The sequence below is a fragment of the Ctenopharyngodon idella genome, chromosome 1 (genome assembly GCF_019924925.1).
Source record: "Ctenopharyngodon idella isolate HZGC_01 chromosome 1, HZGC01, whole genome shotgun sequence".
NCBI lineage: Eukaryota > Metazoa > Chordata > Actinopteri > Cypriniformes > Xenocyprididae > Ctenopharyngodon > Ctenopharyngodon idella.
The window spans coordinates 33,274,763-33,290,722 of record NC_067220.1 but is presented as its reverse complement, the minus strand read 5'-3'; the positions used below and the strand labels follow the sequence as shown (position 1 = coordinate 33,290,722).

At 36.1% G+C, this 15,960-nt stretch overlaps 1 protein-coding gene across 2 annotated transcripts in view; it reads left to right on the top strand.

The window, feature by feature from the left end:
* Positions 1 to 1,241: 1,241 nt before the first annotated feature.
* The window catches only part of dok7b (docking protein 7b), a 26,206-nt gene continuing 11,487 nt past the window's right edge, over positions 1,242 to 15,960 (top strand). Inside the window, exons 1-5 of one of the 2 annotated variants that reach the window (XM_051899411.1) lie at positions 1,242 to 1,479; positions 1,605 to 1,650; positions 3,233 to 3,463; positions 7,580 to 7,780; positions 12,154 to 12,273. In XM_051899411.1, the coding sequence (XP_051755371.1) occupies positions 1,426 to 1,479; positions 1,605 to 1,650; positions 3,233 to 3,463; positions 7,580 to 7,780; positions 12,154 to 12,273 (652 nt within the window). In that variant the 5' untranslated portion in view covers positions 1,242 to 1,425. The remainder of the gene's footprint in view (positions 1,480 to 1,604; positions 1,651 to 3,232; positions 3,464 to 7,579; positions 7,781 to 12,153; positions 12,274 to 15,960) is intronic. The other variant, XM_051899417.1, reaches the window with a different exon arrangement.

The window sequence follows — 15,960 nt, the reverse complement described above, 5'->3', positions numbered from 1 at the left end:
GGTGTAAAATGCTTGGCGGATCCCAGTGTTCAACTGGCCCTGCTGCTTCACACTCCACAAAGGACAATAAGACTTTCTCAACCACTAGTTTCTCAGCTCCTTACCTGGACTGTAGTCATTTTACATATATCTTCACTCTGTCTACCAGCATCTGCTATTTGTCCTCTGGAGTGCATTCAAAATGCTTCAGCTTGACTTGTCTTTAACCTCTGGAATTCGCATGTTACGCCTCTGCTGCCTGCCAATACGACGCCATTTCTGACTTTTACACTACTGCCAATGGCCTGACGCCCACTACCTTCAATCCGTCATCTAAACTTCGCCCCAGCCCAGCCATTACTGTCAAGCAAATCTGCTCGCCTAGCTCCCTCATCTCTCCATATAAAAGGTTACTGCTTGTCTAGGTCCAGACATTTCTCCATTTGTTGATCTCTCCATTGGTGGAACAAACTCCCAAAGCTGTCAAAACAGCAAATTTTTCAACACAAAGCCACATCTTTGGAACACAGGAACACATCTTTTAGAGTTATCTACTCCTATATTTACACTCACCTTACATAAATCAAAAAATATTGAAATAAAGTGAGGTCTAGTACCCCTAGTAAAGTGTCTAGTTTGCATTTTTCTGGTTTAACACTTTTTTTTCTGCCATGTACAAATGTGTTACACCTGATGATTCATGTTACCCAGCACAATGAAAATGCCCCACGGAGCATCTTTTGCTTCAAAGAAGCAGGAACATCTTACATTTGTAAATTAATATAGTTTTGTCACAAATTTGCTTAATTTATCAGGGCCCTAAAATACTGCAGCTTTTAGCTGCCTTTTTTGGTAATTACGATTTACGTAATACATGCACTTTGTGATCAGTTTAGAAAGAAAGCATCTATTAACAACATACATAATATAAATGTAATTTCATGAATATCATCAGGTTATTTCAAGTAAATGCATTATAAACTACACAGACATAAGAAAGGCCTCTGTTGTCATTTGCAGGGATATTATATTGATGCCTATATATTCCTATACGTATCACCCTACCAGTTTCATTTATTTATGTGGTTAAACAGTTTTACTTTAATCATTGTATAGATTATTAACTATTATTTGAAAAGTTCACATAATGCCATGTTTGTTTACATGTCTCTTAAACCACATACTTGACTGTCTGAGACTTGCAAGAATGCTTGCATCTCTTGGCCAGGTGTTGTAAATTAAATTGGCACCTTGACCCAATGAACAACTGTAAAAACCTTTGCCTGTAGGTCTTTGTTAAGAGGGTGGGCCACTGCATGTCGGAGTTATGTGGGTGAGAGAGAGTTTGTGCGTGTTACAGCAGTGCAGACAGTTCTGGAGGTTATTTTGAAAGTGACCCCCTCACTGCCGCGGACCGCACACAGCTGTCGGGAACCATGACACAAGATGACGGATACGGTTGTCGTAGAGGGACAAGTCAGACTGCGAGAGGGGAAAAAGGTGGTTAAACGCAACGCAAACTACTTTTACTGAATCGTTCATTATTGTTGGACAACTTAAAATTTTGTTTGTTTGTCCATACGAACACTACCTTTGTTTGTTGTTTTGTTTCCCTGCGTTTACAGTGGAAAAACAGATGGGTGATTCTTCGGAAACCTTCGCCGGTTGCAGGTAAATCCTACTTGGAAAACTTTTTACGCTGCTTTTTAACAGTGTTGAGATTAGCTATGGAAATGCATTTAAATAACTGTTTTGTTTGTTTCATAAACGCACTTTCTAGTTAGCAAAGGCCTGACATAGCGCTGTCACGGTTTTTTTTTTTCTCGTGACGGTATGTGAGGTATTGGCACGGTCGCTATGCGTGATATCGGAATGACTCTCGATGCACGTGTCACGATGTCGCAATTCACTCTGGCTCGAGCTGTTTTTGGACCAAAAGCTACACTGTACGCTTTAGAAGTGTAATGTCGTACAAAGAGTCGTTTGTAGCCGAGACCGGGGCTAGTTGTCTCAAGAACTGTCTCACTGACGTTTTGAAGGGGGGAAAAAAAATCCATACACAAATGTGTACAAAAATCTCTAGCAGTGGTTTTGTATGTTATTTTGAAATTCCTTGTTCAAAACCCCTTTAAATTGGAATATTTTGTGAATTCTTTACTACAAACTAAAATCCAACAAACCCATGTAGCATTATTTTGGGTGTATGTTGACCTGTATTTTAAATGTTATAAATGTACTAATGCCAAAATTTGATGGTCAAAGCTAGATATATATACTATGAAGCTGATAGGGAGCTTGAGTGTAGGCTATATTTTTATAATTGTTTTACTTTTTATAACTGTTTAAATTTTGTTACTATAGTGGCAGCTGAGATCAAAACTGTTGTTCCATCTTTTTTTTTCTTTTTTCTTGGCCAATAATGTTGAAAAGGTTTTTAGTTCTCAGAACATGAAGGTATGAAGGTATAAACCTCCTCTGATTAATATTCCCAGTCTGGAGTTAAAAATGTGACAACTACCCTTGGTCTCCCTTATGATACGCATCAGCATTCACATTGCAAGCCATACACTTGCATAACTTCTAGGTGAACTTGGCTAGCGGATACTGTAGGTCATTTTTGGATTTTTGCTGTCTGAAGCTGTCACTGTTTAATAGGTTAGTCTCCAGTTGCTTTCATGGATCACAGTGTCTTTTGATGTGTGTGTTATGACAGCTGCTCGACTCCTCGCATACTGTTTTAGAAGTCTGGTGATGTAGTTGTTTGTTCTTTTGTACAGAAGCGTGAAAACAAAACATCACCACATTTTCAAAACAACAAGTGAAGCCATTCTAGAGTCTGTAGCTTGATGCTGTCACACACTGAACACTTGTTTATGGAAAGATATATTTCATGGCTCAGTAACTGCATCCCATGCATGTGTCACTTTGTCAGTTGTAATTTCTGATGATAATTATGCAAATTATCTCAACTGCTGGAATTGTAGTGCAACACAGTAGTGAAACGAAAGAAAATGTAGACTTTTTATTGCCTTAAAATGATTTAATTTGACTTGAATGGTGCCATGGTACATTTATGGTAATGGTGATTATACTATAGCACTGAATGACTTCATGTTTATATGGAACTCTAAGGTGCTTGGATGATACTGTCACAGTAAACACCCAAACAGGGAGATTATCATGGTAATTTTTGTTAGTGTAAGAAAAGATGCATTTCTGATGTTTTATGAATTTGTAATCTTGACTGTCTCAGACTGCCTGTCCTTGCTGGTGTATAAGGAGCGTGGAGAGAAGAGTAAAGGACAGCGGGAGAGGAATCAGGCCACGCTGAGGGATATCTGTGGACTGGAGGCTCTTCAGGGGTTTGATGGAGTGAATTATGCACTTAGTCTGCTCTGCCTGAGCCAGTCTGTCATGCTGGGCTTCGACAACAGAGTGACGCTTCTGGCCTGGGATGCTCGTATCCGCTACAGCCTTGGAGAGGGTGAGAGAAGAGCATGTGTGCATGTATAGTGATCAGATAAAAATTGGCATTAATTAAAATTCTGTCATTATTTACTCACCATCATGTTGTTCCAAACCCATATGCTGTTATTTTTACATGGATCACAAAGAAGAATGTTTTGTAAAAATCATTTCACAGTCATACAATGACAGTTCAGAGTTGTCAAGCTCCCGGTATTTAACGAGAACAACACCAAAACAGCCTCATACAAGTATCATAACAGTAGTTTAATATATATATATATATAAAATGGATAGTTCAGGCCCTTGATTCTGATTGGTTGAGCCACGTTCGAAGCCGTTGTAAAATTCCTGAAAGCATACAGCTGACCGCATTACATGTATCGCTGCACCATTGATTTGTTCTCTATTGATTTTGTTCACTGAAGCTTACTGCATTATGTAGAAGAGTATGACCGAGTGTATTACATGCATTCAAATTTAGCATTTTCCTTCAGGTCAGTCCTATGTTCTTAATAAAAAATCTGTTTGAATGTCCGCTGTGATCTTATCCTTTTAACATTTAATGGGTTTTCCCGTGCCCTGCTGACGCTGACAGCCCTAGTCAAAGCATTTGCGTCTTGTTCCCTATTCACAAGTTTCAATATAAAAGTCTTTGCGACTGAGTAAAAACAATCTTTGCCGCCATCTAGAGGCGTAATAAATGTAACTTCTGTTGCTGTTCACGGTCAGGGACTATTTTTTCCAGCGGAAGGAAGCCTTTTAATGATTTTACTTCATGAAAGTTGCATTGATACATTTTTATTGGTATTGTGTGGTAACCGTTTTATAAAAGCAATAAGCCCTGTGAAGCCGTGGTTTACAGTGAATTTATAACAGCTAAGGGGGCTTTACACAACACCCCTTAGCTGTTATAAATTCACTGTAAACCACGGCTTCTTGGGGCTTATTGCTTTAATATATATATATATATATATATAGAATATATAATATAATATAATATAATATAATATATATATATATATATATATAATATAATATATATATATGACCCATGCAGTCGAGTCAGCAAAGGTTCTGAAGGTTCCAAAACAAAATCACCTAGCAACCGTACCTTAAAATCCCTGGTAATACCACCAAATTTTGCACAAACCAAGTCAAAACCCATATCTATAGGAAATATACTCGCCAAGACAGATTTTTTGGAAATACTGTAATTCTGTGTATATGTGTATATCGGGAGCGCGTCTGAGGCGTCTTTGTGCGGGTGCTTTGGATCTGTCAGTCAGCGCGAGTAAGATCAAGAATTTGCTATGAATATTCATAAAGTTTTTCATGGTCAAAGGAAAGGTACTCCTCTCAGAAAATGTACAAATAAAGATACTTTTAGATGTTTAATTGCTATATGAGTAACAATTTTTGGCCAGGCTGTCATACAAAATTATGAACATATGCAAAAACGAGAGCAAGAGAGAACCAACAAAATATTATGTTGTAGTCAGTGTATTATTTTTTATTTTTTATCCTGTGAGCTTTTTGTTTTTTTATGATTTTTTTTGGGGCATAGGAAAATAAAACCTGTGGCTGTAGTTTACCCCTTTTTTGCCAAATTATTTTGTCAGATAAATACCTTAACCAAGTTTATTGTTTGTTTAGTGTAATGTTCTTCCCTCATATTTAAAATATTTTAAAAATCTAAAAATTTTAATGGTTTAATCGAACATGTAGGGTCATTAAAAATTACTAATTCTAAGTAGTTTTATTATGTAAATCCTCTGTCTTTAATTATTCCTTTTTTTATCATCTATTTTATTGTGATTTATAGCAAACATCGCTAAAGTTTTATCTTCCTCAGGGCACTCTGTGAGTCAAGTCTGCAACTGGTTCTGTTAATCCCAGACAGCCTCGAAAACTCACGTACAGACACACACCTACACCAGGCGGTTGGCTCTTTTGCTTTCACACATACACATACACTCTCAAGTCAGAGAGGTTTGGCGTGCCCTTTGAGAAAGCAGCAAAGTTATAATTGGGACCCTGTGATGTGTGATACTCCATAAGATCTCAATTTTTTCTCGAACATGCTCTTGACAGAGTGACACATACTAAAAAACATATAGTATATTATCCCTGACTCTGTTCAGATGTCTTCAGGTTATTTCAAATCAAAGTTTTCATTTCCATCTATGCAGCAAAAATGTTGAATGATTCAGCTCTTGTTTGGAAGCTGTTATTGTGAATGCATGTGTCGTCTCCGCTCTGATACCTCCTTGATTTTCAGATCCCATCTTTGTTTGGTTATTTGTCTTTGAGGCAGTCAGAATGATGATAGATGGAGTCTGGTGAAGTGAGGTGCCGATGTCTCATTCTGCTCTGTTGCTCTTATCAGTTTCCCTCTAAACTGCTTTAACACACTGTTCTGTACCAAGTCCCCTCACATTGATCATGACTGATGCGTCAGTGACTTTAGACTGCTTTGCTTTGGTTGACCATAGATGGAGATGTTGAGAGTGTTTGGTTTGTATTGATAATTATAATATAAAAGATATCATATGATGGATAAATCTTTGAATCTTTTGTGTGCATTATGTATGACAAGGTGCACAATGGAATAGGAATTATGAAGTAAAAAGCATTAATCCTATCGCTGATGCAATACACGCACACACATATGCACACGCTGCTGCAAGCAAACTGTATCGTTATGTATTATGCCTGCTTGGAATGTATCGATTACTTGACTCTATTATGATAAATTGAGATATTTTTCCTAATGATTTGGAGTCTTTATTCACACCTTTGTTGCTTAATCAGGTCCATAAATGATGTATTGAGCTTGAAATGAATTTACTCCAAATTTGTCTGTACCTAAAAAAAAAAAAAAAAAAAAGACAAAAATGTTGCTGCAAATAAAAATCCACTGATGATCCATTTAGTCATGGACATTGTGGAAATATCAGGGAATTTTAAAATGGGGTTTTCCATGCCTGAAAATGTCATGGAAATTTCTAGTAAATATCTCATAAACTATTATTTTATCAATAAGATATAATTCCTGTGTAAAGTAAAACTTGCTTGCATGCCATAGTATGGTTCGATTTGTTTGCGAATTGATCTGTTTAGTCTTTTTTTTTTTTTTTTTTTTAAATTGATTGGCTGATTGAATCTGAAGTGTTCACAAAAAAACTAGAAAAATTATGGAAATTGAATGGTCGAAAGGTGTGGGAACCCTGTTCATTACCAAAGACTATAGATATAGAAAGACAGTTCACTCCTATTACTAATGAATTGGAGAAACTGCACACGCAATATGGTGGAATAAGTCCCGCCTTCTAAGTAAAAGAGCCAATCGCTGATTGGTGAAGTCATTACATCACTGTAGCTGCCGTTAGAAGCTCCGGTTCCCATAGAAACCTGAGACTCGTGCTTAGGACTGCACATGCGCTTTGGTTCGTCTAGCCTGAAAAATAAGCTTTTTAACGCTATTTGAGCATAAGACACAACATTTTATGGCACAGTTCATGTCAGATTTTGTTGCTGATTTGTAATATGTTTTTGAGATTTTAGGATTCCCCCATTCAAATAGATAGGACTTGGTCTTGGATGCCCGAAATAGCTGCCTGGAGGCGTTGCAAATATGGCCGCCGAGTGAACAGACTTTCCTTGAAACTCACGCTATAGCGATTAAAAATGTTTCTGATGGTTTCCAATTTGATATGATGCTGTTAACTCTTGGTTGAAAGAAAATGTGATGGGAAGAATATCGGATTATGAGTCATATTACCAAAATGCAGTATATTCAACTACAGTAGTCAACATTTGAAGTGGATCAAAAAGTTAATCAAAGTTGGCCTAAGAAGAAGGTTTTAGAACAACTTTAATGAAAGGTTTTGATCCACTTCAAATGTTGACTACTATAGTATGTTAATTCATAATAAATATACAAAAACTGTGGAAATCTACCTTTTTTTTATCTTTATATACAATGGTAAGATTTTGAATTTTTAAATGCAACTGTACTGGTTCCTTGTAGCTGACGGAATGAATTTAGGCCTTTTCAGAATGTCTCCAGAACAACTGCTTTGCTTTAATGCGCTAATTTTGCTCTCTGCTAATAAACATGTTCCTCTTTCAGTTCACAGGTTTAACGTCAATGTCCAGCCTGGCACCAAACTAGAAAGTGGCCCGGCCTCCCTGCATCTGTGCAACAACTTGCTTGTCATCGCCAGAGACCTCCCTCCAACTGTCATCGGCCAATGGAAACTGTCGGACTTGAGGCGTTACGGCGCCGTTCCTAATGGATTTATCTTTGAGGGGGGGACAAGATGTGGCTACTGTAAGTTCATGTTATTGTTCTTTTCCTCATTCAGTGCTATTTGATCTTTTTGAGATGCAAATGGATTCTTGGACATCTCTTTTATATTGTTTTGGCAGAACACTGCATTTTATTCAATGAGAAGAATCCCATGATAATTAAGTTGAATGTGTGGTTTGTTCTCGTACAAAGTCGTCCCCTCCTCTGCCTCTTTTTCACTTGGTCTTAGTGATATTCTCTGCGGTGGAAGTAGCACAGAGGTGTTTGCCAATAGTAAATGTGAAAATCAGATAACCTCACAGTCACACTTAGCCTCTCTATCTCTCTCCCTCGCTCTCTTGCTCATTTTCTCGCTCCCTTCATACTTACAGAATCACTACAGTTACTTTTGTGCACCCACACAGATTGTGGTAATGTGTGATATGCTCCAGTGTAAGATGTTGCGTTAGCACCAGTGAAACCCACCAGCTGCCTCTCTGGCAAATCCATCTGCAGCTGTTCTGTAGCTTCAGCAGCTTTAATGCTCCATCTTATATGAAACTTCCTTACAACGAGTCAACGACAGCCATGTTGTCACAACAGAAAAGGGTTTTTTACTGCAATCATAATGAGGATCATTAATTTTTCAGTCGAAAAGGTGTTCAGGAAATTTGTTAGATGCTGTTTTAATGCACTATGCTGGGAACTCTGGGCATTTTTATGTGTTTATGCGGTGAGGCGGCATGTGAAAGGTCTCCTGCCAAGTGGAAGAACTTGAGGGGGCAGGGGTGCTCACATTGGACACCAGACTCTCATTGCTGTTGTAGTACATTACAACATTAGTCACGTCTAGGGCTGCATGGAAACTGCACAAAGAATGTTTCCTTACAGTAGTGGCCAAAAGTCCAGCCAAGGAAAATTGACATCTTTACTCTTTATTCAAATATTATTAAAAATTTGTTAAAGAAGCATATTGTGTAGTTGTGCTTGGAGTCAGTTGTTTTAAATTGTGCAGACATCATTTTTGGCCAGGCTGTGACACAAAGAAATCTGTAAACACCTGCAAAAACGAGAGAACCTATGAAATATTAATATCTGATTATGTTGTAGTTCATGTATACTTTTTCCTGTGAGCTTTTTGTTTTTCTAAGGATTTTTTTTCATTGTAAATCATAGTATTAGAACTTGTAGGGTCATTAAAAAAATATCCCTTCCAGAGTATCCCTTGGAGTGGCTGAAATGCATCTTTATGCACAACTGGCAGCCTGCATGGAGAGCTTTTTGAGACTCCAGAGACACCAGAAGCTTCAAATACCTGTTTGCTGCTCAACACTGGCTTTTTTTTTATAGCTGCCCTTTTAATACAATTAATTTTTTTGACAGGAACCTTCATTAATAAGCCTTTATCTGAACGAGTTCTGCTGTGCTCTAAATCACTCACAAATCTTATGATAATTCGATAATCTCCAATCAGTTTTCACACAATATTAGTTATTTTCATGCCTTTTGCACAACATTGGACCATTTCATGCTTTTCATCTTCAGAAAGATCTTTCTTCCTCCCCATATTTCATGAGACCTGTGACTTGCTTAATAATGTGGAACAACCTCTAAGTAGGGTTTCCATAGACCTGGCAAATTATTTTGTCTGAGATTGATACCAGTTATCTGAAAAGACATGGATAAATAAACAAACAAACATTTTCTTAGAAAAACTAAAATCTGAATGTTTATTGTACTGAAATCTTACTGATTTGTCACTTGCATAATAATTTGGAACGCTGTGTGTGTGTGTGTGTGTATATATATATATATATATATACATACATACATACATAAAAATATATACATATGTTATAAAATATTCATAGCATATTTAAAAAAAAAAAATTCTTATTCAAGATATATCATTAAGTGTGCAAGATATATCATAAGCTTTTTGTTTTTATATATTGGACCATATTTAAATTCATTTTGCAGATGTTCCTTCATAATCAGTGCGGAAAATGCAAAAGATCTGCAGATTATCTCGGAGGTTAGACATTCGTATAAAGAGAGCTTGTTCAATTAGACTGAATTTGAATCTTCTTTACAACCACTACTACCACCTCAGGCATTCCGAAAATGTGTGAAATCCATAAAAACAGACAAGGAAACAGATACTAAGATCGCCAAGTTTACATTTAGATGCATGCAGTGAAATAATTACCTTGTCTGGATCATGAATCTTTTAGCCAGTGCTTTACCTCATTATAGTTTGACAACCATGAGCTCCGATTGGTCTCTGCCACACAGAGGTCATGTCCCTCCTACTGCCATTAATGTAATTCAGCGGTTGGCTGCTCTGGGACAGAGTGAATTAAATTGAAAAATATGGCCTTGTTGCTGTTTCTAGCGCGATTCAATGTCACAGGCCACACGCGGTGACAAAACACATACTGGCAGTGCAATTAGTGAGTGTGTCAGCTGTCTCATTTGATTTCAGAGACTGAGCGGGTGTGAGTTTGTTCACTAGCTTAGTTTGTCAACAGACTTGGACAGACTGTAGATCACTGTTTTCCCTGCTGTCAGGTAGGGCATTTGTGGAACAGTTTGGCTGGCATCAGCAATGAAAAAACATGTCATGAGATCTAAAACAAGTTGAAACTGACAATTCAATTCTAATTACATGATTCTGCAAGTGTTTGATCTGATTAAAAATGTTGCACATGAGCCATTAATTTACTTGCGCAGACCAATCGTGCTCATGGTTGTCAAACTATAATGAGGTAAAGCACTGGCTAACAGATATCATGCTCCAGACAAGGTAATTATTTTGTAAATGTAAACTTGGCAGTCTTAATATCTGTTTCCTTGTTTGTTTTTATGGATTTCCATACATTTTCAGAATGCACGAGGTGGTAGTGGTGGTTGTAAGGAAGATTCAAATTCAATACTGCACAAAAAAAAAGTCATAAGAATTGTAAAGTATGTCAGAGAATGCCTGTTTTTGGACTGTAATATTGGCTTCTTTTATTAAATGCTGTGCAGTATACACTGTATACGGCTTATTATTTAAAAAAGTATGCAACGATATACGTTTCAAACAGAAGTCATTTTTAAAGTTTGTGTAAAAATATTTGGCACTTTAATTAAAAGTCAGTACGTTTTTTTTTTTTTTAATCACAGCTGATACTGCTTACAGTTCATTCATAATGTTGGAAATATACTGTAAGTTCAGCCGCATTGCATTGTGGGATATAGTATCCCATGCAATGCACTCTATTCACATTTTAGCAGGGTATTTTCATAATCAAAAAATACTATAGTTTATCAAAAGCAGGTGTAGGCCTGTTTCATTCTCTTAAAATTTGGGCAATGTAAATAAATAGCCACAGATTTGGCCACATGTCTCAAGTATTAATAGCCTACCAGTGTGTTTATGAATTATGAAACCAAGTGCTAAGGGTGTTATGGTTATTTTTGTAACGGACTGTCACTCCTATACCGTCTCCACAGTGATGCTTAGGGATTTGACAGGACTATATTTACCTCTATGAAAGACTACCTAAGTCTCTTTCCTCATCATGTTTTACAAAGAAAAACAGTCATAATCTGACTGCGGATGAATCATTAATGCATCTTATCACAAATAAGGCCTTTGTTACCCCATGTTTGCTATTATACTTGAAGTCTCAAGGCTCTTTAATAGCTTGTTTTTCAGTAACATTCAGCTGTGCTTTTGCCAGCACTTATTTTAGTTTTGAAAGGTGTTTCAGGCTTTGTAGATGCTCTTGACATTTGTATGGAGGAGGTGTGGGCACCAAAGTGGATTTTCTTGGTACACATTCCTCTTATTTTATAAATTATACATTATGCTCAATTAAATATGCAAAAGTAAACTTTAGTTTTATAACACTGTTTCTTTTTTTCCTCTGTGGACCTATCAGATATATAACTTCCATGCATTTGGCTCATATAATCTAATAAACCTACCGTTCCGCAGCACACATAAACACAGATAATCAGTATTGTTCATGAAAAAAATACCAGTCAATATCTTGTGATAAAACATCACTGTCTTCAATTACCCTTTATGTGAAGACGGTTACTTTACTTTATAGACTTTGTGTGCCTGATGAATTTATTTGAATCGTACAGTTTTTCTTGGTTCCATTGGCTTGAATTAGTCTATAATTCATTTATTCTGAATCAGTGAAATGTGAATGTTCTTGTCTGCTCAGAGGAATGACTTGATGTTCCCTCATTTGTAATAATTTTGTAACCGCTATTGTGGTCATTACTGAAACTAATTTTCTATTCAGTGCTGTATGGGCAATTAATATCAATCTGAATTCGAAATGGTGCATTATGTCTTTTGAATTAAACAGGCTCAAGACATTAAGAAGCTATTTCTCTTCTCTCTGTCTCTGTAGGGGCTGGTGTTTTTTTTCTTGCATGTGCAGAAGGAGAACAGATCAGTTTTTTGTTTGATTGTATCGTTCGTGGCATATCACCAAGCAGGGGTCCGTTTGGACTGCGCCCAGTCCTGCCAGGTGAGCTCATGTTTGTGGAGGTGTGTGATGTAAGATCTCAGATCAGAGATTTCAAAGTTGCTAATGTTAGCCTCATTAGCTTCATGTGTGTGAGCTGTCAGCTGCATGTGCATGTCTGTGTCTAAGCTCTGTGTATGATTGATATGTGGTGTCAAGTTTCCTTCTCTCTCTCTCTTTATCTCTCTCTCCCAGCACCCTCGTGTTCTTCTCAGAATGACTGCTGATTTTATGTTTGGAGTCCCAGAGACTCCAATTATGTAAATGTTAAAATAATAATAGTAATTTTTAAATGAGCCTTTTAAATTCCCTCCAATTCAATTTAATAGGTTCCTCTGATCTAATCAAAGTCTTGTAGGCAGATATTTTTGAAGCTGCATCTCTCCATTTGTCACACAGTAGGCATGCACTTCTCAGAAATGTGAAATTAAAGGTACACTTATGTACCTTTATTTTGTTGTTGTTGTTCAAAATAAATTTAAATAATGAGTCAATACATCATCAATCCATCTTCCAAAACATGTTTTTGTCTTACCCTGATTCATGGTAAGCCTAGTATAAGTGTTTATATTTCTGTGGGAGTGACGTAGATTAGTTGTCACAACGAGCGGGAAAGGTTGACATGGAGCAGCTAAATCACCTTGGAATAATAAGGTTCTGACATTTTTGTCAAAATTGAGTTATTCACATATTCTGTGACAACTTATTTACATTATGTGATGTTTTTTTTTAAAGTTGTGTACATTTTGGGATTTTTTATTTAGAAAACAAAATAAAAAGTCTGCGCATAGAGAACTTGGAGCCTAAGTCTGTGCAGGAGATCTGTCTGTCTGTCTATCTGTCAGTGGTGTGCGGTGGTGTTTTAAAATGAGGAGGCAAAGTCCTCTTTTTTTTATATATCAGATGTAAATTTATGTCCCTGTTATACAATTTTCCTGCTTAAACATTACATATAAAGAGAGACCAAATACAATTTTAATTTGTATTTTTACACTATGTAATGTTCTATTTATTAAAACCAAGTATAAATTTCATCAAGTTAGTGTTTTTACGGATTTTTTTTTGTTTTACATTTATTCCCAAATAATAGGCTAACTAAAGGCAGTAGCAATTTAATCTAATATATATATATATATATATATATATATATATATATATATTATTTGTGAACTAATGTTCATCTTTTCTTTTTAATAGTCAATTTATTTTCAGCAGTCATCAAGCTTGTACACACTGGTCACAGACAAGAAGATGTACCTTTAATTTCCCCAAGCTGATTGCTCACTAAAAACCCTGCAGTCATCATGTTTTCTGCCATTTCAAGTTTGATTTTGACATGACATAGTGCGGTAAGGGGGTGAGTTGATTACTTACTTTTTAATTAGTCTTACCATTAACGCCATCGTTGTCTTCATTCAGGCTGATTCGACGAGAACGCGCACGAAAACAAAAGGTGGGATTTATCACATGAACCAGTTATAACCGATCATATCCAATCATAGCGCGATGGAGGCACTGCCTCCTCTCACTTGACTTTCCCCCATTTATTCTCAGTTACCCACCACTAAACCCACCGCACGCTTTAAGGGTTCTGCTTTAACTCTATGAAGCTCAAGGGAGGCACAAGAGACGCGCTGTACTCCCCGCTGTAACTTCACCTGTGGGTGTCGCTGTTGGACAGTGTTTCTTTAGAAAAAGGAGTCACTTTTACACTTTTTAATGTCAAATTTTGTAATATTGATTATCTATCTATCTACCTATCGATCTATCTATCTATCTAAGCACTGCCTTTTATATTTAAATAATAATAATTAGTCCTAAAATATGAAATAAATGTCATAGAAAGCATTAAATTTAACATTCTCATTAATGTTGACACATTGTTACAACACTAATTTTGTTTTAAAACAAATTATAAGTGAACTGTTTGTGTTTCTTGAAAAATATTGCTTCAATTAATGTTTTGCAAGATAGAACCTTATAATTCCAAGCGAAAAAATGATTTCCTGATCCAAAAATCCCCATTTACAAATTTGAGAGGATTTTGATATTGTACATTTAGAATACATTTAGGGTCTCTGTCATTTTCATGTATGAAATAGACTTGATCCCAATATAATTTTTTCTATATGGAATGCAAAAACTTTGAAGCTCAATATCTCAAAACCGCTCAGAATGCAGATAGAACCTTATAATTCCAAGGTGATGAAATCTTGAACTTCAGGGAATCACCCGTTTAAAAAAAAATGCTGAACAGAGGACAGTCTGCTGGCAAAAAAAAAAAAAAAAAATGTGACAGCTCGTAATAAAACAAGAATCAACATGGGCTTGGCATTTTGTAAATGGTGAGAACTGAGGGATTTGAAACATTGTAAAAGTGACGCAGAGATGGCATTTTTATCAAGGTATTTTATTAAACAGATAAATTGCCATATGTAGCTTTCTAACAGAGTTCATTGTAAAGCATTATCTATTGTGAAGGTCCATTTCATGATGGTTGTTGTAGTGCTGTGCTGGAATTTATTTTCAAGTAAGTAAACAATGTTCTTCCGTAAAATGCATGCAGTTTTGTTTTAACCGCTAGAGGGCCAAAAGTTACATAGTGTACCTTTTAAAATAAACAATAAATAATTCAGAATTTTATCATGTAAAAATTAATTGCATTATTTAATTTTTTTTATATTGGATTCTCTGAGATCCTAAACATAAGAAATGTAAATTTGTTTCATGTGACGTGGCATTTGAAATGTGTTATCAAGTTGAAAATTAGTTAATAATCAGTTCTCATAAGATTATTAGAGTTTCTGAGACCCAAAAACAGTACATAAGAGTTAATAAATAATACTGAAACTGTTCATAATAAATGTATTTGTAAGTGGATTACACTAATCAAGCTAGTGAAAAAACACATATGTACTATTATTATCATAAGGCAAATTCTGCAGCTTTGTTTAATCAGAGATTATAATGTCATATTTCTATTACTGAGAAAGCACTGGCAGATTTTTACATCTAGCAGTATCAGGGTTCTGTAGTCAATCATATTCATTAAGTTTAATGAACTTTAATGAGTCTTACTTTGTAATGGCAATTGCTTTTTGAATCAAACCACTCAATGGCTCCATCTTGACGGAGGATAATAATATCTATTTGGTACATATCTTTTTAATGGAACCTAACATGACTTCCCGAATACTGAATTATTGTCCAAAAAATCAATGTAAGATTCACATTTAGTTTATTGATCAGTCCTAGATAGATTTACCAAGGTAAGCATAATAGTATATTAAACCTTAATGAGTTTGACATATTTTATAGATCAAACCGCCACACTGATGCACAAAGAATCACCGAATTGAGCTGCTGAGCCAGTGATATTGAGATAAAATGATAAGGTCTAGCTGAAAGGTTGCATGCTGTCATGAGTTGTGTGAACAGAATCCTGTGGAGAGCTGACACACGGTCAGTAACATAAAGACGGATATGGATATGGAGTGGCTTAAAGTTTTTCTGTAGTTCATAGCTAAAATTAGCACATCCATAGTTGAAATGGCTCTCTACATAGTCAGAGAGCTGGTAGGATAGTTCAAACCCCACAAAGATTGATCTGCGAAGCACCAATATTATGCCCAGGATGCTCCAGAGCCATTTCTTGTAATAAATGTACTGTGTTGCTCTGGGAAAAAAAAA